Below are 25,315 nucleotides of genomic sequence, written 5' to 3'. Positions count from 1 at the left end.
CTCAGCGGAGTACAGACCCCGTCCTGGGGTAGAGTCCCTGTTGTGGGGTACAGCGCCTGTTTTGGGGTACAACCCCGATGTTTGGATACAGGGTAACAGGATACCCTGTTTTAGGGTAGAGCCCCTGCTCTGGGGTATGGCCCCATTCTGGGGTACAGCCCCTTTTTGGGGCACAGTTCCCTCCTCACATCCATTCCCACCACAGGCCCTCTGGGGCAACCTCGGGATGGGGAATGGGGGTCCCGCAGAGGGGGCACAGCTGTGGTACCTCTCCGATGGGAACAGAGGGGAGTTGGGGTGGGATTTTACAGGCATTGCTGCCTTTTTGGGGACATCAGCTCTGAGCAAAGCCACTCTGAGGGAGGCAGAGCTGCTGCCATCCCACTGCCATCCTGCTGCCTCGCAGGGGACAGAGCTCCAGGACAGTGGGATCTGCTGGGACAGGAGCCAGGCAGGGACACAGGAACTGGGCAGGGATGCAGACCCCAGTGCCGCCTCCTAAAGCCTTTCATTTTCCTCTGATTGATCACCTGGGGACAAATACTCCATCCCCGAACCCCCTCAGCGAAGGAGGGCACAGCCAGAGGATCGTTTCTTTCTCACCCCTTTTTTTCTCAACCCCCAAGTTTGAGAATTTCAGGGTAAGGTTGGAGGGAGGGGACACCCCTGCACAACCCTGCTGGTCTCACCTTCACCTCAGCATGGAGCAGATCCACCCCAAAAGGATTTTCAGGCAATGGGAAAATGAGTTTGTGTGGGTTTGGGGGACAATCAGGTCTTCAGCCACCGGCATCACCCCAAGTACCCATTTCAGCATTTCCCACTGCTTGAGTTGGTTCTCTCTCCTGTGACAGAAATGTTGCAGGGAAAAGCTCTCCCCACAACGTTTGGCTGAAGGACTTTTCCCTGTGGGTGTTTGCTCCTACAAAAAAATGCTGATTTTAGAGAACCAGGAAAATTCTGAAAGCATGAATTCCAGCTGCTCCCATCCTGTTCCTGTGCTGTGACACAGCTCAGGAGGGTGGTGAGGGGCCATGCCCCATGTCCTGCCCCTGGAGAGGATAAAACCACCCCTTGAGAGGATAAAATCACTTCTGGAGAGGATAAAATCACACTGAAACCCTCCCTTTCCTCTTTGCCCCATCCCACCCCCCCAGTCTGCGATTTTGTGGCGATTTCACACACTTTGAGAACTCACAAGCTGTTCAGACGTTTGGCTGCAGAACTGAACCACCCTCTGAAGCAGGAGAGTGGGGAAGAAGGGAGGTTTGATTTTATTTCAAGGCAGATCTCCAGCGGTGAGCACACGGTGTGCCAAAGGCCTGCAGAGACACGAGCAGCTCATGCCACGGAACCAGCGCGGGGAGCAAGAAAAGCCAGGGAATTTCTGCTGGGAAAGCATCCAGCCAGGAACCCTGTCCCTCTCCTGTGGGCATGAGACAATTCAGGCTCATTCACAAGCAGACAACACAAAGGGACCACTGTGACTGCACGGGAGAACGGGAGAACGAGCTGCTCCAGGGCAGGTGGGCAACACCTTCCCAGCTGGAACATCCTGGCCTGGGAAACTGGAGAGTGACAGAAACACAGCAGGAACCAGAGAAAAGGAGAAGCCAGGCCCTCACAGTGTCCTTCATGCCCTGATGCCAGGGATCCAGAGCTTTTTGGGAGCTCCTCAGGGTGGGGGGCTGAGCTTGGCTGCACAACCACCCCCATTCCCGAATCCGGGCGCATTCCTCACAAACCCTTCCCAGTCCTCCTGCAGCAGAGGCAAAAAACCCCCTCATTCCAAGTGCCAAGGTCCTGCCTGAGTGGCAGCTGGAGCAGGAGCTTAAAATGTGCCTCGTGCTCAGATTTTGAGGCCCTGGAGCAAGAATTTGAGGAAAATCCAATTCATCCTCATGCTCAACACACCAGGGCACAGCAGCAGCTGTGGGGAACCACTGTCAGAGAGAGAGGGATGGTGAGGGCCAGGCAGGGGAACCTGGCACAGGGCTTTGGAGAAAGGGAAGACACTGAGTTCAGCAGATGTCCCATCAACAGCTGTGATGGAAATGGCTCTTCTAGGATTAAATACCTGCCACGGAGTGGTACTGGGGTGTGACACCACAATATGGTGATTTCCATATTCCCACCTGGAGTGTTGTGTCAAACTCTAGGGCCCCCACACAAGAAAGACATGGACCTGTGGGAATGAGTCCAGAGGAGGCCACGGAGATGCCCCAAGGGCTGGAGCCCCTCTGCTCTGGAGCCAGGCTGGGAGACCTGCGGGTGCTCACCTGGAGAGGAGAAGGCTCCAGGGACACCTCAGAGCCCCTTCCAGGGCCTAAAGGGGCTCCAGGAGAGCTGCAGAGGGACTGGGGACAAGGCATGGAGGGCCAGGACCCAGGGAATGGCTTCCCAGTGCCAGAGGGCAGGGCTGGATGGGAGATTGGGAAGGAATTGTTCCCTGGGAGGGTGGGCAGGCCCTGGCCCAGGGTGCCCAGAGCAGCTGGGGCTGCCCCTGGATCCCTGGCAGTGCCCAAGGCCAGGCTGGACATTGGGGCTTGGAGCAGCCTGGGACAGTGGGAGGTGTCCCTGCCCATGGCAGGGGTGGAACGAGATGGGCTTTAAGGTCCCTTCCAACACAAACTATTCCGGGATTCTGTGATAACTTTGGAAAAACATTTTGGGTAATAAATTCAGCCATGTGCTAAAGGGAGTCAACTCACCTTCACTGTCCAAGCCCATTTACTCCAGGGATAATGGTCTCCTTCCAGGCAGGAACTGGGGAAAGCAGACACCAGCACTGCCAGGGGCCAGCACGAGGCTCTCTGCACTGTGGAAAGGCCACAAAAATGACCTCAGTGCTTGGGAGATGGGACTTTGTCCACACTCTGCTCTCCAATCCCGTTGTTAGAAGATGGGAGTAAGAGCAGCACCTTTGGTCAAAGTTGATGGGGCGTCTCTGAGAGTACAAAGCACAACGAGCCACTCACACCCATCCCCAGCACAGAGGATGAGCCTCATCCATCAACATGCTGTTCTTTCACAGAGAGAACAACATGCAGTGGGAGACTTTGGAGGAAAATAGAGCTTTTGCCATTTCCCTCTGCCAGATAACTCCGGTTACCTAGGAACAGACACTTCTCCAATGCGGCCAGTTCTCCTCATCAAGCACAGGATGAGCATTTATTGTCTTGTGATTAGGAGAAAAACACAAAACAAAACCCAGAGCTCCACGGGTGACATGAAACATTGCACACAGACACGCCACGTGACGCCCGACCACACCAGGAGCCAGGGCCGGGTTAATGGTGTTAAGAACTCTTAGAGATCTATTGTAAACATTTAAAAACATACAGAGGAGTCCAAAAAAAAAAAAAAAAATTAAGCCATGGCTGTTCAGGCAGCATGTTGGGTCAACTTTCTGGAATTACGGTTTCTGGCATTGAAGAGGAGGGAGGGGGGTGAGATGGCAGATCCCACCTGGGGGTGCATTGAGCTCCACAGGGATCTCAGGCAGTGCAGGCTAATGGGGGGTGGTTCTGGTGTCCAGCTCCAACCATTCCGCTGGGCAGGCTCCCAGGCACCTCCTCCCCTTGCATCAAGCATTTCCAGTGTGACTGAGGGTGGGTGCTTCAACACAGCCCCCATATTCTCCAAGGGGAAAATCCCAAAGAGAAGGAGGATGTGGAGCTCCCAGCAATGCTTCTCCTCTTGGTTCCTTCGAAACCTCCAACTTGACACACTAAAATGGGGCAGGAATCAAAGGGTTTTGAAGAATTTTGGCAAGAGGCCGAGGATGGCGAGGGGCAGGACCGAGGGACACGGATGCACCGTGTCCTGGCTCCCAAGTGTGGCCAATCCCACCTTCAGCCCCGCTGACCCTCACCCCGTGGTGCATCCATCGTATTTCCAGGGAGTCAACGCCAGGCAGTTCTTTCATCATTCCGATGGCAAGCGACAGAGAACACTTAAAATTACACTTGACACAGGACAAAGGCACCTAAAAGCTTCACAACACCATCAGGTCGTGTTCTGTTAAGAAGGCTCCAAGAGCTCATCCTCCCAAGTGCATTGCACACTCTCCAGGAAAAACCCCTGGTGCTGGGAGCACGTTGGTGTCCCAGAGCCAGCGGAGGGCTGCTCCTGCAGCAGGGGGTCAGTGCGGCTGTAAACGCAAATTCGGGGAGGCTCTGCCCTCCCATCCAGGGTTGCTTTTGCTTTGGCCCTGGTAACACAGGGGTCGTGCAGACTCCAGGCTGTGCTTCCCTCATTATTTACAGTGTGACACAGGACAAGTTAATAGGGAAACAGGGAATTCTGCAGGGGCGAGGAGGAAGCGGGAGCTCTCCTCTGTGAACTGTGATTTCATTAGATAAGGCACGTGTAGAGAAAAATTTTCAAAAGATCACTTGCAAATCAATTCCACCTAGCTAGGACCATGTCCCTGTCCCTTTCCAGGAGCCAGTTTTGTTTTCCAGTTGCTCACTGTGAATTTGGAGTGACCCCATCAGCAGCCTGCCAAGGCAGCAGGCTCCGGGTCTGATCCCCAGGGTGCCCAAACCCTCCTGGGTCTCCCAAATGGAGCACTCAGGATCATTGGCCAAAACTTTGAGCGCCAAAGACTTGGAACACTCACTCCCTATAAAAAAATTGGGAACTGACCTCCCAGTTGGGACGGGTTTGAAAAAATTCACAGCAGGCTGAGGGGGGAAGAGGAAACCGCAGCCTTTGCTGCCTGGATTGCTGTAGGACACTGGGAATTGGATGGCTCAGGCACAGAATGGAGATGAATGACAAGGTGGAGGATAATCTCAGGGAAAACAATCCCTCTCAATAGCTTCATCCTCCCTTCAGCTGATCCTTGGAGAAAGGCAGGAATCTCTCTCTCATGGAAGTGCTGCCAGCCACAGCCAACAGCAGCCATGAGGACTAACAAGCTTCCCTTGGTCTCCCAGACCCCACTGTAATGTCTGGAGTTCAACCACACCAGCAGAAGGCAGAATTAAACTATTCATTGTAACAGAAGCATTTCCAAACCACACTGGGGCCCCAGCACTGAGATCAATCATTATCTTGCATCCGGCTCCTGGCTGGGAACCCGGGAAAAGGGAGTCCCAACAGGACAAGGTGTGTCCAGTGGGGCATTCCTTGGGCCAGCACAAAACCTGGCTGGAAGTTACACAGTGGGGAGATCTCGTGCCGAGTCCCTGTACCAGGGTGAACATCACCAAGGCCCAGTGTCAGCTCTGCACTGGTTTCCACTGGGCTTTGATTCAGGCTTTAGTGAGCAATCCTGAACCTAAGGAGATGAATCTGCACCTTTGGAACGTGTGGATCCGGCGAGAAGTTCTGGCAGCAGGGAAAGCAAGACTTGTAGCATCACAACAGTCTGAGCCAGGCAAATGAGGACTCGGGGGGACTTCACATCCGAGGACTCACCCAGGGCACGCTCTGTTACCTGCAGGGATCCTCCCACGGGGGGTGGGGCTTTCACAAATCACGTCAGTGTCACCAGTACCAAGTAATTGAAGGGCTGCATTTCCCTTAGAGTGAAAAATTCCACATTATTCATCCAGGAGAATAAACACCAGTTGCTACCAATGCTCTGATTGCATTTGCTGCAGACGGCGTGGTGCTGAGCTGTGCATTCCATGGAAGCTGAGCAGGAGCAGGAGCAGCTGTGGTAGTGTTGCCATCACGGGGAAGCTGAGCCTTTTCCAGGGATGGTCAGGAGAGGATTCCCTCAAGCAAGGGCAGTGAAGGGTTTGTTCTCAGTCTGCAACGAGGCAAATACTGGTGACTCAAGGCAAACAAAAAGCTTTCTGCCACAGCCGTGCAGTGCAGTGGAGGTGGGAAGGGCTGAGAGCATGGACATTCCGCAGGGATCAGGAGACAAGAACCAGAGAGGTCCCCGAGATGAGTGGGGTGCTTGGGGGGAATGCAAATGATCTTTTCCAATAACAAGAATAAAAAGACCAAAAAGGAGAGAATCCAGGCAGTTTGCAGCTGTGGCTGCTTAAGGCCATTGGTTTCCAGAGGGATAGTTGGGCACTGTGGGATACTCTGGCAGGCTGTTCCCAGAAAAATTGCTGTACTGGGCCTCCCTGCTGGGAGGGTTCCTCCATGCGCCGCTGTTCCACTCATCTTGAGCCTTCTGGAAGCTTCCACCAGCCCCTCGGTAGATTTTATGTACCTAAGGGATAAAAGGGAGGAGAGGAGAAGAGTCAGCACCAGGAGCCCAGAGCTGTGCCCCTGCAGAGCCACTTGGGAACGGGATGGTGGATTTGTTCCTCTCTCCGTGAAGAGCTGGATTTCCAAGGAACAAAAGCACAAAAAATGCAATAATGCAGTGAACAGAGGTGCAGATAGAGAATATCAACCCAACACTTGAACCCATCTCAGCTGCATGCCCAGGATTCAGGATCCCACAGCAAGGCAGCCAGCCCAGGCCAGGGGGTTGAAACCTCTCCAACACAGACACCACTGCTTCCACAGGGCTTCTGTTTTCCCCATCTGCCAAAGCTTTCCAGAGACTCCTACTGCAAATCCTTCTTTCTGCAGAGACCCAATTCCCACCCTGCCACCTGGTCCCCACTGCAGATGCTTCACCACTGACCATCCCAAAGAGCAACAAATCATGGAATCACAGGATTGTTGAGGTTGGAAAAGACCTGCAAGACCACCAAGTGCAACCATCATGCCAGCTCCACCATCATGTTCACCACGAGCCCATGTCCCCAGGGGCTACATCCACTTGCAGGGATGATTATTCCACCACTACCCTGGGCAGCCTGTTCCAATGCTTTACAACCCTTTCTGTGAAAATAAATGCTCCCTAATATCCAATCCAAACCTCCCCACTTCACACAGCCTCAGGTTGCTCCACATGAAGCTTGCTTTGCATGACATAAAGCAACATCACCACACGACACCGTGACAATTTCCAGCCTGAGCTGTCTTGTGCTGTCTGGATTTGTCCTCCAGAAACTCTGAGAAACATCAGCTGACTGCACTGTGAAACCTTTCAAAGCAATGATGCCTTGTGGTGGCTGCTGAGCTGCCTCTTTGCATTATTGTTACACACAGCAGGGATACTCCAAGTCAGAGAGATCTGAAGAATCCCAGAATGGTTTGGGTTGGAAGGGACCTTAAAACTCCTCTCATTCCACCCCCCTGCCATGGGCAGGGACACCTTCCACTAGAAGAACCTACCCTTAAAAGGCAGATGAGCATCGCGACCGCTGACATTGTGAACATGATGGCAGGGAAGAGCATGAACACAGCAGCTGCCACGCTGGTGCTGAAGAAGGTGATGGCTGCCAACCATCCACTGGAAGAAACAGAAAAAGAGATACAATATCATAATAATCTGCTTTTCAAAGTGTCCTTGTTATCAGAAAAACTGTTTACTTGCTTATAAGGCCCTGGCACAGGGTGCCCAGAGCAGCTGGGGCTGCCCCATCCCTGGCAGTGTCCAAGGCCAGGTTGGACGGGGCTTGGAGCAGCCTGGGACAGTGGAAGGTGTCCCTGCCCATGGCAGGGGTGGGATGGAATGGGCTTTAACATCCCTTCCAACCCAAACCATTCTCTGTTTCTGTGATTCGTAACCCAGAAATTACAAGGCAGCTTTGAAGCTCTTGAAAATGAAACGAACAATGAAGACAATTGACAGAATTCAATGCAGGTGTTTCCCCAAGATCTTAACTCTCACTTGCCAGCATCCCTCACTAAGCCAGTCTCAGAGCTTTAAGGGACAGCCAGCTGCATGGAGTTTGGGAAGAGAAGATATATTCCCAAGGTGCTTTTGGCTGTGCATCTAGAGACCAGAGCTGGGATCAGGGAACACCAGGGTCCTGTGATTTACACTCCATCTCCATTCCTTTGCTGGCAAAAACCAGGTGAGGCATCAGCAGTTCTGAAAACAGAGTGTTATATGGAGTGCTAGGACTTTCCATTACTTGTAGTTTCAGCAGGAATTGCTCTCAAGTCTCTAAAGACAGGAAGCTAAAATGCCAAACAATTATAACACAACCAGGGACAGACACTAACAAGCTCCCATTTATTACAGGAGAACTCTCACAGTACTTCTCATGGGCCAACAGTGAGTCACACACTCTGCTCACCGTATGCTGCCAACCAGCTCTGAGGGCAAAGCTGAGCCTGACATGAGCTGGTTAAATGGTGAAAGAAATGGACACTGAGGGAAGAGCCTACAAAGAGCAACCAGGTGAAGATCACAGAGTGGTTTGGGTTGGAAGGGAGACCTTAAAGCCCAGCCAGACCACAAGGGCAGGGACACCTTCCACTAGACCAGGTTGCTCCAAGTCCCATCCAGCTTGGCCTTGATTTCTGCCAACACAGCAATGAAACCTGAATCGTGCACCCCAAGAGCAGATACAGCTGTGCCACTGGGGAAATCAGAAAGCTTCTTCCTCTCCACCCTGTACAGACTCCCATCAGCCTCTCCAAGTCCTTGGAAACGGCCACAGCTCAGAGCTCCCGGGCCTGCTGGGACATTCCTGCTTACCACGCTCCCCATCCGGAGAAGCCGATCGCCTGCAGGACCGTGAGCAGGAACTGCGCCCCAAAGATGAAGAAAAAGGCCATGAAATTAAAGGAACTGTCCGACCTGTGGAGGAAGAGAGGAGGTCAGGGGGGCACTGGCACCTTGTGCTGCTTCACACCTGTGTCTGACCCCACCACCACATTCAAACCCTCCACAGTGGGGACTCCAGAGGGATCCCTCCACAGCTGTGTGCTGGGAGGCTTCTTCCCCTTCCCTGGCAGTGAGAGCACACAGCTCCATGACTCAGCAGCACAGACTGTCTCCCAATAACCTGGCTCCTGCAGTTGCTCTCCCCAAGGAATTGCATGTATGATGACACACAAGGAGAGGCGGAGGGACACGAGTCTCCCACACAGAGAGTCTGAATCATTCTCTGACCAAACATCAGCCCAGCCTGATACCTGCCCAGCTCAGCCCCTGGCAAGGGGCACACAGGGGCCTGACACTGCCAGGTAGAGCTTGTCCATACACTAGAAGCGATCATTGAGCATGAGAATTCCAGCTGGGAATGTCTCAGTGTCTGCTTGCCATCATGTTCCCACACCCGTGGTAAACAATCCAGCTCTGGGACATCATAGGAGGGAAAGCAGGCATGAGAGAGCTGGGTGACACCCTGAAAGCAGAGACACACTTCCCATCTCTGCAGGCTCCCCATCCTCAGGATGTACAGGTGAGGTCCTTGAGTTTATGCAGGTACAATAATTAGGTACAAAATGACCCCAAGCAAGATGCTGAGCAGGGACATTCACAGTCTCTGTCATGGGTGCACTGGGGGCCCAGCACTGCCCTGCCCAAGTTTGGGCTCTACCACAGTGCATCTTCATCCCATCAAACCAGCCACATCAGGCACATTCAAAGTTCCTCAAACTATCATTTTTACTGATGCAAATGATTCCCATACTCTAAGGAACTCAAAGGGCCAATGATTTATCTACAAAAAACACTTCAGGTGCTTATGAGGGAGTTTGGTGCAAAAGGGAGTTAACAAAAGAGCTCCAACCACTGCCAGCTCCTGCTTAAGCCCTGAAAGTATTTAAATGCTTATTATTTTAATTATTTTTATTATGCTAATGGTTGTTAGTATTACAATTCTAGCCCCTGATGCCTAGGGAGGAGATGAGGGAGGTGAGGCACGTGGAGAAGCCTCCAGCCAGGCCCACGCTCCTCAGAGCTGCCCGTGTTGGTCTGGGTGTCTGTCAGCTCTCAAATGGTGGTTGTGCAAGATTTGTCATCCTTGAGTATCCTCACAATCCCACCCTTCAAATACCACCTCAGAGTACAGCAATGTGAAAGAAACACTTTAGGCAGGGCCTGCTGACATTGGTGCCTGTCAGAATCCAATTAACAAGGATTAGGCTCGAGGCTGAGCCTTCAAACAGACTCTTGCAACTCCGACCTGAAGGGGCTGGAGGAGTCTTCATTTGAAAGGATCTGCAGGAATTAGTGAGGATACAGAGAAAAGGTGATTTCTCATCCAGCTTTCTGGTGCAGAGTTGCTACAGCTTTGCCCTAGCGCCAAAGCTCTGCAGCTAATTTAATTTCGGATGCAGCGGGATGACGAAGGTTCTAGGGAAGCATCCTTGCAGGACAGGGTGCCAGCACTGAAGGGTGGCCCCCTCCAGGACAAGTGGGTCTGATTTTGCCTCTGGAATCACCACTTGTGATCCCATCAGTGCTGCCCCTCCGCAGTGATTTCCACGCCTCTTCCCAACTGCTGTCCCAGGGGATGATCCCTGGGCTCCCCTCTCTGTCCCTGGGGTTGAGTCTTTATTTAACTGCAAGTCTGTGCACAGAGTAACCTCGAGGACCTCTCAGCATTCACTTGCATAAACACATCCAAACAACGTTCAAGGAATAATGAGAAACGGCCCTTGTGGAGCCCGAGGGAGGTCGGCAGGGAGGAGTAATTTTTCCCAGACTTTAGAATGGAAATTCCTCTTTGAACAGAGCTCCAGCACTTGGAGGCCCTGGGGCTTCTGAGCTCAGGATGGGGACAAACTCCGGCTCCAGAGGGCAAGAGTTCAGAGCTGGGATTTTCATGTCCTTTAGAACTTTGAGACAAATCCAACCCTCCTGTTTCCAGCAGAAATGACCCTCCCCTGTACTCCACGATGCCACTGGTGTTTTATCAGTACCTGCCCAGTGCTGTGGGCATACAAAGCATCAATTCAGAAGCGCATTTAAACAATTTATCGTGTACTAAACAGACAGGACCCACCTGCCACCTCCCACTTCCATCAGCTGCTTCTGCTGTTACCCAAACCAGCTCATCACTGGGTCTGGTGAATAATCAAAATCCAGAGTATCCTACCAAGAGGAGCTTCACCTTCAGAGGGCAAAGCCCTGACTGGTGTGTGGGGTGTGGTGGTGGCACTGGCCAGGTCCTTCCTTTCCCTGTGTCAGGCTGGGAACTGCTCAGGACCCTCCCAGCTCTGCCAGGCTTTACACATTAATGTCTGAGTGATGCCTCGTGGTCCACAGCAAATGCAAATGATTATTAATTAAAGCAAAAATGTAGAATGGTTTTAAATATTTGTGGAGTTTCAGAAGGACTGACTCCAGGGAACTGCTTTTATCTAAAAAGCCAAGCAGACAAGCTCTCAAGTAGCCAGAGACAGAAATCAGAAGAGTTCTCAAAAACTAATAACTTAATAGTCTTCCATCAAAATAAGCCTCAATGAAGCTTTACCAAATTAGCACCTATTGCACTGAGATGAGGGTGCTGCTAAGTTTGAGATATTTAAGTAAAACATGAATTTAACCCCCCTAGAAGTGGCAAACTGCTCACCTCCAATCTTATGTGACCCTCAGTCCCGTATCTAGTGTTTAAAAGTAGCCACATTCTTCTTCATTTCGAAAGTAAACAAGACATTCAGACTTCAAGTGCTGAACCTTCATCCCAGTCAGAGAGATCTCCCCAGCAGCACCACCCAGTAACAACTGGGGAAGCTTCCAGAGAAAACTGGACCAGAAGCACCTCCTGGGCTCCTACTCACCGAAAGGCTTTGTAGGCAGGTCGGAACCAGCAGACGTAGCCACAGGGGCTGAAGAGGATCAGCCAGAGGATGGCCAGGCCAAAGTTGACCCCGTAGCCTCCCCCGATCCACCAGGCCAGGCAGGCGATGAGGTTCACGGCCAGCGTGATGCAGTAAACTGGGGAGAGGGCAGAGGAGAAAACGTGGGGTGGGGCAGTTTCAGGGCTTCATGAGAAAAGGAAACAAAAGATAATGGCTGGAGCTGTGTCAGGGGGGTTGGGATGGATCTCAGGAAAAGGTTCTTCCCCCCGAGGCTGCTGGGCACTGCCCAGGCTCCCCAGGGAATGGGCCCGGCCCCGAGGCTGCCAGAGCTGCAGGAGCGTTTGGACAGCACTCTCAGGGATGCCCAGGCTGGGGTTGTTGGGGTGTCTGTGCAGGGCCAGGGGCTGCACTGATGGTCCTTGTGGGTCCCTGCTAACTCAGGATGTTCCAGGACTCTATGAAGCCCCCAGGATTCCAATGGGAAAGGTCCCTGGGGCAGCAATGCAGCTGCTCCGAGCGAGTCGCAGGTTCCTGTGTGACCCTGGAGCTGGGAGCACAGGAACATCCAGCTCCAGAGGGATCCTGCAGCAGAGGGATGAGAGAACTCTTTTACAACCTGTCAAAGGATGGAGAGCTTGGGTAGCAACTGATGTGACCAACACACGACTCAGGCCAGTGTTATCATGAATTATGAGCAAGGTCTAAGCTCCATTTGTAGCAAAATCCTTTGTGAGAGGAGAGGGGGGTAACCCTGCCCCTGCCTCTGAATGACTCTGTGCTTGCTGGGGCTGCCTCAGGAGCTATCTCAGAGCCAGCTCAGTGCCTTGCAGGCTCTCTCTCCACTTCCCTGGGCCTCTGAGGAAGCCTGGATACCAGCTTGAGGGCTTGAAGTGCTGCCTTGAGCAAGGGGATAAACAAACTCCAATCAGGCTGAGAATATGGGACCATAGGGGTGGCTTAGAGGCCTTTTCACATTCCCGTTCCTGTCACTTGGATAAAAAGGAACAGTTGACAAAGGCCCCCAGAGCACAGCAGTGCTGCAGTAAGTAGTAGTACGTGAAGGGATGCTGCTCCCCCATTTTTCTGGAGCTCACATCCCTGGAAAGGGGGTTCAGCCACAAGCCAGGGCTCCCTGTACCTGTCCCTGCATCCCCCCAGGCACTGCCAGGGTCAAAGAGGCCAATTTACAAGCTCCTATTTTGGAAAACTGGTGGTGACTCTTCAAACCCTTTGTGGTAACCTGTATCAACAAGCACAGAGAAAGGAGACAGTGGAAGGTCCAAACACCAAAGACCCTCCAGCACAGCCTGGTGATGAGCTCATGGGAACACTCTGGACCTTGGCCTCAGTTATTCAGGCAAAATTAAATCCCTGAATTTCTCTTCACCTGTGCCAAGGGTCCTGCCCATTCCCTGCTTCACCCCCTGCCATGGCTCTGCAGCTCATCTGCACATCACTGCCTTGGTCCTTCTGACTCCTCCCTCTCCTCCTGGGCACTGACCCACCTGCCTTCACACAGCCTGGGAGTCCTAAACAAATGCAAGGTTTTATGGTCACAAAATTATATTGACAACGCAGGAGAATGAAACCTACACCCAGCTGCTACTTCTGACTTACACTGAGAGTAAAATAAAACACTGTTTTACTGCAAAGAAAATGTCTTCTGAGTAGCCAACAAGGCTTAACACACAATGGTTTGGATGTGTCTTAATGTTGGGGGGGAAGAAAGAATATTATTTAAATTAATTAATTTTAGGTATTTAAACTAACAGTTTGTAGATTCCCCATTCCTAGCAGTGTCCAAGGCCAGGTTGGAGCACCCTGGGATAGTGGAAGGTGTCCCTGCCCATGGCATGGGGTGGCACTGGATGAGCTTTCAGGTCCCTCCAACCCAAACTGTTCTGGGATTCCACAAATCTGATATTTCATTTATACACCAATTAGCTGTACTTCTCCAAATATTCATTTTCAGAAGGTATTTATTCTCTAAAAGTTACTTAATTAAAAAAAAAACCCAACAAAACAATGCCAAGCCAAGAGCATCTACAAAGTTTTAAGGAACTTTTGGCTCTCCCTGTGCCTCAGGTCAGAGTTTGGTCTCCAGCAGTGGGAGCTCTGGTACAGCCTTCCCCAAACCTCCCTCCACCTTAATCCAGTGCTCACATCCAATTAAAGTAATGAGCAATCACCCTTCCAGCAACGACTCGTGCATTTCTACTTTTCAAAACCGGCCTTTTCTTGTTTACCTCCTTCCCTCTACGTGTCTCTCTCGAACCCATGCCAAAAAATTAGGGAGACCCCAAAAGGAAGCGCGCTGCAGATGGAAATGTGAAACTCCTGGTGCAGATGGCAGCTCTCCTGGCCATGCCCAAATCCCTGGCTCTCCTCCAGCCTGCCATTAACTCGACTGAGGGACTCTTTGTTTTGGGAGAGGGGAGGACAAAGGCGGCTTTACAGCTTCGACATCGCACCAGTGAGTCTGGAGGGACAGGCAGCTTCTTCAGGCAAGAAAATTACAGAGCTCATTGCAGCAGCTCCACATAACCAAAGAACAATGGAGCCATGGATTATGCCATTATTTATGCACACAAATCTCTCTCCTACACACATCCCGTGCATCTGGAATAAAAGCCACGCCACCAAATGCAGAGCTGGCAGAAAACAAGCTTTCCTTCAGTGAGTAGGGTAAAGAGGATGACAAGCATTTGGGGAAAAAACGATAAGCAAGGCAAAAAGATTCTTAATCTTCCAAAGCATTCCCTGTGGTTTCCTAGGCCTGCCACACCGATTTCATTCCTTGGAGAAGAATGGTCAATTTTCATTCCTGGTTTCTGAATGGCTGAGGCAAACAGGAGCCCAGGGCCAGGAGCTCTGTTCACACAGAGTATCAGCACATCACCAGCCATAACAGAGGATCAGCTCCCAACTCCAGCAGGATGGGGAGTGTTTGGGGGCTGTGGATAGCTAAGGAAGAGCCAGCAGGCAGCTAGAAGACACTGCTTTCATTGGGAAGCAAAATCAGGGGATAAGAGGGAATTTTAGCCTTCCAAGAGCGAGGTGGGGAGCCAGGTAGCAGCAAATGGGCCACATTTGTTTTGTCTAAAATTCTCCTATTCCTCTTACCTTAGGGGAACTGGGAATTTCCTTAAGGTAGCTATTTTTGGGAGTTAAACAGGGCTTACAAAAAGGCTGGAGAGGGAATTTGGACAAGGGCTGGAGGGCCAGGACCCAGGGAATGGCTTCCCAGTGCCAGAGGGCAGGGCTGGATGGGATCTTGGGCAGGAATTGTTCCCTGGGAGGGTGGGCAGGCCCTGGCACAGGGTGCCCAGAGCAGCTGGGGCTGCCCCTGGATCCCTGGCAGTGGCCAAGGCCAGGCTGGACATTGGGGCTTGGAGCAGCCTGGGACAGTGGGAGGTGTCCCTGCCATGGCAGGGGGTGGAATCAGATGATCCTTCAGGTCCCCTCCCACCCAAGCCAGTCTGGGATTCTATGATCATTTGACATTAACAAAGGTATCAAACATGCTCTGCTTTTTCCCTCTTCAGATTTACTAACAGACTTTGCCAGCACTGACACCCTCCTTTCTCCAAGATCCTTCAAGGATTCAAGGCACAGTTTAAAATTCAGGCATAAAGTTATATCAGAGTATTCTAAGGGGGATCATTGCTCCTCACCAACTAATTGCAGTCAAAACTTTAAAGCACATAAATCGTTGAGATCTATGGGGTTTTACTACACAAATACCTTTTTCCAGCACAAGTTTTTTTATTCAACTTACAGATCCACACATGATAGATTCTCTTCACCAGAAACTGGTAATCGATGGGAATTTCATCAGCAAAATTCTGGTAGAAACATGGTTTCAAAGGGATGAACTTGGGGAGCGGTGGGAAGTTATTCACCTTTTCTGGAACACAGAACACAGATTTCAGCTGGGAGCAGAAATATGTCAGATCCTCCACACCTTCCCAACAGTGCTGCATGTTCATGCTCTCCCTGGACCACAAATATTTTGGTTTTCTTCCTCAGCAGTCAACAGGACATTTATTTTACTACACACAAGGCTGAGAGAGGGGAATAGGAACAAGCTAACAAACATCAGGTGGATTCAACACCTTTACACATCAGTGTGAGGTTGTGTGAAAGGTGCTGCAAGGAAAAAAAAACCTTAAAATAAGCTCCAGGATGAGTTTCCTCAGGAAGGGGGAGGTGTCAGCAACATCTGGGGGAAACAGCTGCACAGAGGTGATAAGTTACAGCCCTTCAGAAATGCACAGCAAGAGGAAAGAAAGGCTGGTCAGTGTCCAGACAAGCAGAGCTACCTTCAGCCACCAGCTCTGAGCAGGCAGGAGCATGTCCTGGCCATGGGTCAGGCCTTGGGACATGCAGTAGCCTGGGACAATAAGGAAGGGTGCCTGAAGGCATCCCCAAACTGGAATTCTGTACCCAGGTACCATCCAGTTCAGGGAAGTAAGTCAGATGCTGGGAAGGAATTCCTGGCTGTGAGGGTGGGCAGGCCCTGGCACAGGGTGCCCAGAGCAGCTGGGGCTGTCCCTGGATCCCTGGCAGTGGCCAAGGCCAGGCTGGACATTGGGGCTTGGAGCAGCCTGAGACAGTGGGAGGTGTCCCTGCCCATGGCAGGGGTGGCACTGGGTGGGCTTCAAGGTCCCTTTTAACCCAAATCATTTTGGGATTCCATGGTTTTATGTCAGGGATGATCTTGTTTTGAAAGCACACATGATTTTTAATGGAAAAATGGTACATTCAAGTTTTTCCTTCAAGGTTAAGCCCTAAGGGGGAAAAAAAAAAAAAGCAAAGAAAAAAAGCAAAAGCTTTGCATTCAGAGACAATAAATCAGCAAATGCTGCCAAAAGCTTTATGGTGAAGAAAACCCTACCTTGGGAAGAATTTCTGTTTTAAAACCAAGTAATTAAATGCCTGAATCCTCTGCTGCTGTCAGCTCCCGGATTTGTCTGTGTGTGCCTGGATGTGTGTTCCTACATGTTTGGGAATGTTTGCTCTTGCCTTCCAGAGCTGATTAAAGTTTGATTCCAGGGCATTGTGACTAATTGTCTCTAGCCTCCTTCAGCCCCAGTAAACAGAATTAAAAACAACCAGAGGAAGAGATGAAGAATGTCCTGGGAAAACCTCCAAATGGCACAGGAGATGAGAGGAAATGTCTGAACAAGAACTGTCAGCACAAGAGTTCCCCTTCTCTTCCCATTATCTCCGGCTGAGGAGACATTTTGCAGGAGCAGCTCCTCAGCTCCGTTTGAAGGTTGGCAGGGAAGAGCCTAGAGCTGCAGCCAGGCTTTAGGAAGGAAAAAGGCTTTCCCTCATGCATATTTTCACACAGAAAATATGGTGAGAACGCCCACTGGGAATACATCAGAAGTAGCTATGGAATAATGACTGAAGTCACCAGCCCAATTTGACTTCTCCTGATAAAAACAAACATCAAGCCTTCTGCCTCTCCTCACAAATCTCCCTTAAACCCATTTTACATTCATTCAGATGCCCTCCAAACTGGTTTGAGTTACTGGTTAACACCACTGCTGACTCCATCCCATGGAGAGCTGATGGCCCACAGATGCTTTCAAAGTCCACAGGAATTTGGACTCCTTTGCATTAATTTTTTGTTTGCTGAAAACACCTAATGGGATTTCTCCTGCACAGTGTGTCCCTGCAGCCTAGAAAGGGATTTAACAACGCTGGATCAAGGGAAAGGGGGGGACACAGCTTTTAAAGCTGAAGGGACAGCTCTCTAGGGAAGCCAGTAAGACCAAGATTAATCAAACACAGTAAAAGCAGATTCTCTAACCATTTTTTTTTTTCTGAGGGATGAGGAAACTTTTGCTCTGTTCCTCTCCAACAGCTGAAGCTGCAGATTGTTCCTCTGGTTCTGCTCTCTCCCATTTTCTGTCATGGAGAGCAGAGCTGCTGCCAGCTCCCAGTGCAGAGCTCCCACATGGTGGGGCCAAAACCAACCAGCCACTGCAGTTTGTCGTTTTTCAAGCTCATAAAATGGTCCAAACACCCCCACGATTGTTTGCTAGGTACACAGGACTGGGGATTACACCTCTGCTGCTGCCCACCTCCTCCCACCCTGAGACCCTGCAGTTCCCAGCTGTTCTGGGTTACTTCTGACATCAGACAAAATAAATTACATGAAAATATCCCCTTTCATGTCTGCAGAGCTTGGAGTGCTACAGTTCTCCCATCAAGGCTGGGATCAACCCATCAGATCAGCAAATGCACCCCATGCCTTCAAAAACCAAACTGCATCACCCATGAGCAGCAGCTGGAGGCAAATTCCAGACTTCCTCTTACTTCAAAAAAAGTTGGAATTTTGTTCCTAATTTCACTGCAAGTAAAATTCAGATGGATTAATGTCAACAGCACAGCCAGGAACACCATGGAAAGCCTCTGGAAAGAAGGACTTATTCTCATGTACTTTTTTCTGAATAAATTCCACCCCCATAAAACTTTCAAGTGAGTCACACCTGAGCCTTTATCACTTGGGCAGAAACCTCAGGAGACAGATCAGGAGACAGCAGGAAAGTGAATGTGAGCAAGGCAAGAGAAGTAGCTGAAGAGCTTTAGGGATCACCAAGGTCTCAGGAAGGGACACAGGTCACATTCCTGACACGTTACAGCCACCACAGCACCATGAACAGCACTCTCTGAAACCACTCTCCCTCCTTGCCAGATCTGAGGTGCTCTTACCTGCCATGTCTAATACTTGTGTTCCCTCGTGAGGTTTCAGACAGAGCAACGGATCTGTTGGAGAAAAAAAATCAGGTCAGCACATGTCACTAACCAGCCCCCAGAGAACCTCCTGGAACTGGGAATGCTCCCAGTGTGTGACAAACAAGAGCTTGGGCTTCCCACTACAAACTACTCGTGTCCAGTCACCCAAAGGAGGAAGGCTGGAGCCTCACAGAAAGGATCCTGATTTCTCCTTGGGCAGAGGAAGCTCTGGCAGCACCTCATTCAGCCACTTGGAAGGTTTGTGTTGTCCAGCAGCAAACAAATGTGCCCCTGGCACTCCCTGGCAAAGGCTGAGGATGCTCAGGGAGCCCCTGCCAGAACACCTGCAGCTTCCAGGGGCAGCCACACAGGTCAGGGTGGGACCCAGCAGAGCTCATACATTGGAAGAGAAATGTGTAGAGCTCACCAGACTTAATGCCTCATTTAGGTGTTGAGATGATTTGTTGGCTCCTGGCTCTCTGTGGTGCTTCCCAACTCCTGGAACAAACAGATAATCCCTGTTAGCTGGGCACTAAACTCCTGCTTAACAAAAAAATAATCAGCTGGAACCAAACCCAACACCCCTCATTATTTTAGAAATTCTGCACAAATGCAGATTCATTCTTCCTGTTACCACCACTGAGCGTGGCTGTAACTCTGGCAGAAGCAAATCCTAGGAAGTTTACCCAGCATCAGCTGTGTTGCTGATTTTGGCAGAGCTGATCCCACAGATGAAATACACAGAGAGGTCTTTGCTGAGCTTTAATTCCACCCCTCCTTCCTTAAGGACAAAAACACCATGTATCTCTGTGTCCCTACCTGCAAATCCCAGAATGGAAACACAGAACACACAAACCAGCCCTGCAAACCAGCCCTGTGGAGTCTGACAGAAATGAAGGCAGTCTAGACTAAAAACTGCCCCTAAGAACAGCCGACAGCAGCGGCAGCAGCGGGTCCGAACAGCCACACTGTATCCAAATCCCTCCGGATTTACAGCAGCTGCTTCCCCTTTGCTGCACCTCCGTGCTCTCCTCCCGTGTGCCCCGGGTAAGGTCTGGAGGCTGCACGGTTCTGCACTGGCACAGTTGTTTTGCTGGGCTGCTTTGCTTTTCATTTGAGCTACTCTAACCCAGCCCGTGGAGACAACAGCACCCGGGACTGGACAAGCAGCCTGTTCTCCCTCTGCAGAGATGCACAAGCTTAAATAAGTCTGCACAGAGGAGAACATACCACTTTCCTGGGCCGGCCTCTAAGGAAGCCACAGAGTGTGGACAGGAGGTTCTGTCCCCTGGGAGCTGCTCAGGGATCCATCCCTGCCACAGCTGAGGCCTCCGGGCTGTCCCACAACACCGGCACTGCCCCGTGCCTGACAGCGTTTGTAACTGATGGTTTGGAAATGGGAGCCTTCTGCTTTGCATTTTTCAAATGTGTGAATAGAAAATAAAGGATGAAGACAGTTAAGAACACCATTAAAACTTCACCCCCCCCTTCTGCAGCTGCTCCCGGCTGAGATCCGTGAATTTTGGGGGGAGAACAAATGGCCCATGAACAGCAGCTACACTAAAGCGCTAAGAGAGAGGAATCTTTTACTGAAAAATGAGCCAGTGAATAAGGTCCTTCTTCAGAAGAGGATTATTTAGCTGCTGCACTTCAGTGTTGGTGTCCTACAGCTGCAGAGAGGTGTCTGTCCACTGGAAAAGGGATCAGAAAGAAAGACTGAGGGGGACATTCCTGGCTTGAGAGAGTTTTCCTGCAATGGCCAAACAATGGTTTTCCTGTTCCCTCCTCTCAAGGAGACCTGTGGTGCTGTTGAAAGGCTTTAACTCAAATAAATAAATAAAACCCCCAGACAAAGCAGCATTCTGGTGAGGTACCCCCTTCTCCTTTCACCCAGCTGTTGTTATCCACCTGCTCCTTTCCTAACAAACTCCAGCCACACTTCGGTGCTTTGAAGACAGAGCACATGAAATTGGGATTTTCTTGTGCGGGGCCAGGGCTTGGACTCGATGATTCTTGTGGGTCCTTTCCAACTCAGGAGATTCCAGGATTCTCACACAATGAAGCTACAACAGAAACTTCTGGATACTGCCCTCTTCAGCCATCTTGCTTCCATGAGTAATCTCACAGAAGTTCCTGGGACAATGACTAATTTCCCTACAGAAAGATGTGGTTTGGATCCACAAAGCAGCGTTAAGAACCCTTCTCTCAGCAAGGACAGGCACACAAGGCCGTGTTTTACACTGAGTAATCAGTTCCTGAGATGTGTTCACTTTCCCAGCTCCCGGTAAAAGGAAAGGGAGCTTCTTCCCAAGAATTTCTTCCCAATATCCAGTCTAACCCTGCCCTCTGTCAGTTTGAAGCCATTCCCCCTTGCCTTGTCACTACACCCTCTTATAAACAGTCCCTCTCCAGTATGTAAATCAGATCTCTATTCACCTGGACATTTTCAGTTTAACTGGGAATAGGTAAAACCCAGCACCCTGTACCCACTGCAGAGATTTTCTTCATCTATAACCCACTACTTGTGGAGGGAGGAAAATCCCATACACGCTAAGGAACCTCTGGTGTGAAGTGAACTTCCTTTTTCCACTGTGTTCATCCGTGGTCAATGAGTAACTCCGAAGTTCGCAGTCCAACGCACATGACTCAGGAGTCCACTGGAGACAGTCGGAGCTTTTCTTCACCAGGATCTCGCAGACAAAATGCCCTGTGTCAGTTCAAGGGACACCACTTCCCTCTCAAACCAAGACACGAACACAAGCAGTGCTGTTTTTCTAGGCAGACAACACCACCATTCCTTTGAATGTGACTACAGTGTGAGATGCTGCACCATCTCACATTAGGGAAAATGTTGTGAAGGAATACCTGTGGGAATCTGCTTTGAGGCACATTTTGGGTACCACAGAATCCTGGAATATCCTGAGCTGGAAGGGACCCTCAGGGATCATTGATCCAACCCCTGGCCCTGCACAGACACCCCAACAACCCCAGCCTGGGCATCCCTGAGAGCGCTGTCCAAACGCTCCTGCAGCTCTGGCAGCCTCGGGGCCGGGCCCATTCCCTGGGGAGCCTGGGCAGTGCCCAGCAGCCTCGGGGGAAGAACCTTTCCCTGAGCTCCATGCCCAGCCCTGACCCAGCTCCAGCCGTTCCCTGGGCTCCTGTCCCTGTCCCAGAGCAGAGCTCAGCCCCTGCCCCTCCGCCTCCCCTCGGGAGGAGCTGCAGCCCCCCAGGAGCCTCCCCTCAGTCTCCTCTGCTGCAGCTGAACGAGCCAAGTGCCCTCAGCCGCTCCTCAGACCTTCCCCAGCTCCGTGTCCCTCCTTTGGACACTCTCCAACAGCTTTGGACCCTTCTGATCTTGTGGTGCCCAGAGTGCCCCCAGCACTGGAGGTGAGGCTGCCCCAGTGCAGAGCAGAGCGGGGACAATCCCTCCCTGGCCTGGTGCCCCCCAGGACACGGTGGCCCTTTGGGCTGCCAGGACACACCGGGGACTCAGATCCAACTTGGACCGACCAGGATCCCCAGGTCCCTTCCCACGGCGCTGCTCTCCAGCCTCTCGTTCCCAGTCTGTCCCTGCATCCAGGGCTGCCCCATCCCAGGGCAGGATCCAGCACTTGCCCTTGTCCCATCTCACAGGGTTGGGGGCTGCTCAGCCCCGGCGTTTGGCAGAGACTCTCTGTGGGGCCTCTCTGCCTTCCACGGGGTCAGCAGCTCCTCCCAATTTAGTATCATCAGAAATTACTGAGTATCCCTTGCATTCCTGCTACTGCATACGCTACTCCTCAGTCCCCTTCTTTATTCTGCCCATATCAAATAGTTCAAAGAGTTTGTTATTTCTCCCTACTGTTCTCTCCAGAACCAGAGAAAGGTGGCAGAGAATAAGCAAAGGCCATGCCAAAAGAGGAGCAGTGACAGGGCAGTGGGAGAGCTGAACTCATTCCTGCTTTGCCATAAACCCACCAAGTGACCTGGGGCACGTCCCCATGACCAGATTCACAGGACACTGGCTTCTCTTGTGCCCTGCAGATCCCAGCCAATCTCAGAAGAGCCCAATATCCCAAGCCTGCCATCCAACAAACCCCCCAGTTTCTGTACTGCTTTTTTATTTTCATTCTGATTTGATGACTCTGCTCCCAGGGAACAAGTGACAGGACAAGAGGAGATGGACTCGAGTTGTGCCAGGGGAGGTTCAGGTTGGACATCAGGAGGAATTTCTCCATGGAAGGAGTGGTCAGGCTTTGGAAGGGGCTGCCCAGGGAGGTCTGGAGTCCCCATCCCTGGAGTGTCCCAGTGCCCTGGACATGGCACTCAGTGCTCTGGGCTGGTGGGGATCTGTCACAGGATGGACTTGATGACCTTGGAAGCCTTTTCCAACTTTAAGGACTCTGTGATTCTGCGATGCAGTGAGGCCAAGAGCTTCCACACAATCCTGTACTCCGGGGTTTCATCCAGAGCACTCTGCCAAGAGCAAGCAGAGGGGCAGGATCCCAGCACAGAGCAGAACTGTCCACACTCCCTCATTAACAGGGATTTAACGATGGGAACACAAGCAGAATGAGGAACCTGGGCACAACACACATCTCCTGACGGTGGTTCAAGCTGATCCTTTGGGGACGACCATCAGACTACCAGGCTTTCAGAACTCACCCTGAGCCAGCAGACCCCAGACCTTTCAGAAGAGCCTAAAACAAACGAGCCCCTGCAGGGATCCAGGAGATCTGGATTTGAAATCACCTGGCTCGGCAGGGAATCAACACAGCCTCCGGAGCTCCCACACAAGCAAACGCCTTTCTCATGATCTCTCCAGCTGAATTTAAAGAGAAAAGTGGTGGCTCTGCACTGGTTTCAAGATAAAAGGCTGGGTTTGAGCCTCTTTCAGATGCCCAGCTCTTACCAGGAACTTCTCAGAGAGCCCAAGGCTGCAGCAGCCACTCCAAAACAATCAACTCAGCATCATAAACCCAGAGCTGACACAGCTTGGGTTTGGTGGTGTTTCCTCTCCCTGACGCACCACCAGCCCTCACAGGGTGGGACACTGTCCCTGCAGTGACACAACCAGCCAAAAAATAACTCCAAAAGCCACCCAGCACAACCAGGGAGAACGGGGAAACTCTGTGTGTGTATGGCAGCAGTGCCCTGAGAAAAGGAGCAGGTAACAGTGAAGTTACAAGGGTTACACCCCTCCCACGTCATTCCAAGATCAGCTCCGAATTCCTGGCTATACTGGGGGTTCTGCTGCCCCATCTCCCCCCATCCTGGAGCTGGGGAGACAGCAGAATTGGAAGCAATTCCCCTCAGGGCTCCCCCAGCCTGTTTACAGCCCTGCTGCCGCAGCAGGTGGGCAGGAGCCTTAATTTGGCTATGCAAAACCCACAGCAGACAAATATTCATTTTGGTACAACCACATCCAGGAGTGAAGCGTGGCCGCTCAGGAACAGAAACTCAAAAGGCTCAAGAAGACAGAAAGCACAGAAACACCCGTGCTTAGGACACAAGCCTGTTCCACCCCTTGCCACCTGCTCAGACTGGCCTCACACAGAAGAATTGGATTGCAGACAGCAGCAAAAATATTAATTAGCCCAGAATAACACTGAAATGCAGATAAATCAATCCACCTATTGCTTAATTTCTAACCCACTGCTCTCTTCATCACAGGTTCCACAAAGGAGTTTCTTGAGAGAGTTACAGAACACCGGGACCAGAAATGAGAAGGGGAAATTAGAAGGGGAAATAAAACTACAACATCCAGGTGCTGTCTATCGAGGGCAACACACGCATCTCCGGTACCCAAAGCACGCACATCAGAGAGGTTCACCCTCACAGCTGCTGGAGAATCCCTGTCACGAACCTCCCCAGCGGGAGCGGGGCCCCCGGGCTATGTCACCCCATCCCCCTACGTCCCCACGAGCGCCGCCAGCCGCGTCCCAGCCGGGAAGGAGCCGCGGGAGGCAAATTCCCGAGCGCCCCCGGGGGTGGGGGTCTCACCCACCGCGGCACTCGGGACACGGCCCGGCCCGGCTCCTCCCGCCCGCTGCCCCCGATAGCGGCTCCCACCGGGGCCGCCCCCGATCCCTCTCCCGCCCGGGCTGTCCCCGATTCCTCCCCACACACGGCCCGTCCCCCCAGACCTGTCCCCGATACCTCCCCAAGCACAGCCTCCCCCATCGCCCCCTCCTCTGTCGCCCCCTCCCCGGGCACCCCCCGTTACACCCCCGGGCTCAGGGAGTGCCACCGCTCCCCCCCCGCCCCCGCTACACCACGAGCCCCCGACACCACCCGCGACCCCTCCCGCCGCCCAGCTCCGCCCCCGCTCCCGGCTCCCCCGTCCCTCCTCCGTGGCCCACTGCTCCCCCTCACGTCCCCAGACTCCCAGCTCCCGCTCCCCCGGCACTCCCCCGCCGCCCCCCCGACCCTCAGCTCCCCCTCCCGGCCCCCAGTTCCACCTCGCCCACCCCGCTCCCCCTTCCCGACCCCCGTTTTCCCCATCCCTCCTCCCAGGCCGCCCCCGGCCCGCCCGGTGCCCCCGGCCCGATCCCCCCGCGCCCACCTCAGCGAGCGCCCGGTCCCACTCCTCCCGGGCCGCCGCGGGGCGCACTGGGAAACAGAGTCCCGCCAATAGCCGCCGCCGCTGCGCGTCCTCCTCCGTGGACTACAACTCCCAGCGTGCTCCGCGGCGCACCCCCCGCCGCTGTCATGTGAAGGGCAGGGCGAAGGGGAGGGGCGGTGGCGCGGAACGGCGGCCGGGAGGGACAGAATTGTCCGAAGTACCGGGACCGACCCCGCCCGGAGGTTCCGCCGGGGAGAACCGGGAGATGCTCCAGGGGCTGGAACATCGCTCCCATGGGAAAAGGCTGCGAGAGCTGCCCGGTCTGGGGAGGAGAAGGCTGCGGGGAGACCTTAGAGCCTTTCCAATGTCTAAAGGGGATCCAGGAGAGCTGCAGAGGGACTTTCGGCAAGGGCTTGGAATGACAGGACGCAGGGAATGGCTTCCCAGTGC

At 52.3% G+C, this 25,315-nt stretch overlaps 1 protein-coding gene across 6 annotated transcripts; it reads right to left on the bottom strand.

Annotated features, from left to right (window-relative positions):
- Window positions 1-1,248: 1,248 nt before the first annotated feature.
- Window positions 1,249-24,951, bottom strand: SCAMP4 (secretory carrier membrane protein 4). 6 transcript variants are annotated; one of them, XR_005603736.1, is made up of 10 exons: window positions 20,869-21,294; window positions 18,749-18,819; window positions 18,298-18,351; window positions 15,350-15,478; window positions 11,551-11,707; window positions 8,516-8,617; window positions 7,201-7,318; window positions 5,308-6,181; window positions 2,712-2,818; window positions 1,249-1,426 (listed from the first exon to the last, which is right to left on the bottom strand). XR_005603736.1 is itself a non-coding variant. In XM_039566199.1 (9 exons), exons 4-9 carry the CDS (start codon window positions 18,302-18,304, stop codon window positions 6,005-6,007), a joined length of 690 nt encoding a protein of 229 aa, XP_039422133.1. In that variant the 5' UTR covers window positions 18,305-18,351; window positions 18,749-18,819; window positions 20,869-21,028; window positions 21,187-21,289; the 3' UTR covers window positions 3,139-6,004. The 6 variants fall into 6 exon arrangements, 5 of the variants coding, with proteins under 5 accessions (XP_039422133.1, XP_039422131.1, XP_039422132.1 ...); XM_039566199.1 differs by lacking the exons at window positions 1,249-1,426; window positions 2,712-2,818 and having other exon boundaries at window positions 3,139-6,181; window positions 20,869-21,028; window positions 21,187-21,289; XM_039566197.1 differs by lacking the exons at window positions 1,249-1,426; window positions 2,712-2,818 and having other exon boundaries at window positions 3,139-6,181; window positions 20,869-21,095; window positions 21,187-21,288.
- Between the last annotated feature and the right edge of the window lie 364 nt (window positions 24,952-25,315).

Source organism: Corvus cornix, chromosome 28 (genome assembly GCF_000738735.6).
Source record: "Corvus cornix cornix isolate S_Up_H32 chromosome 28, ASM73873v5, whole genome shotgun sequence".
In the NCBI taxonomy this organism is placed as follows: Eukaryota; Metazoa; Chordata; class Aves; order Passeriformes; family Corvidae; genus Corvus; species Corvus cornix.
This window is presented reverse-complemented; position numbering and strand designations above follow the sequence as displayed.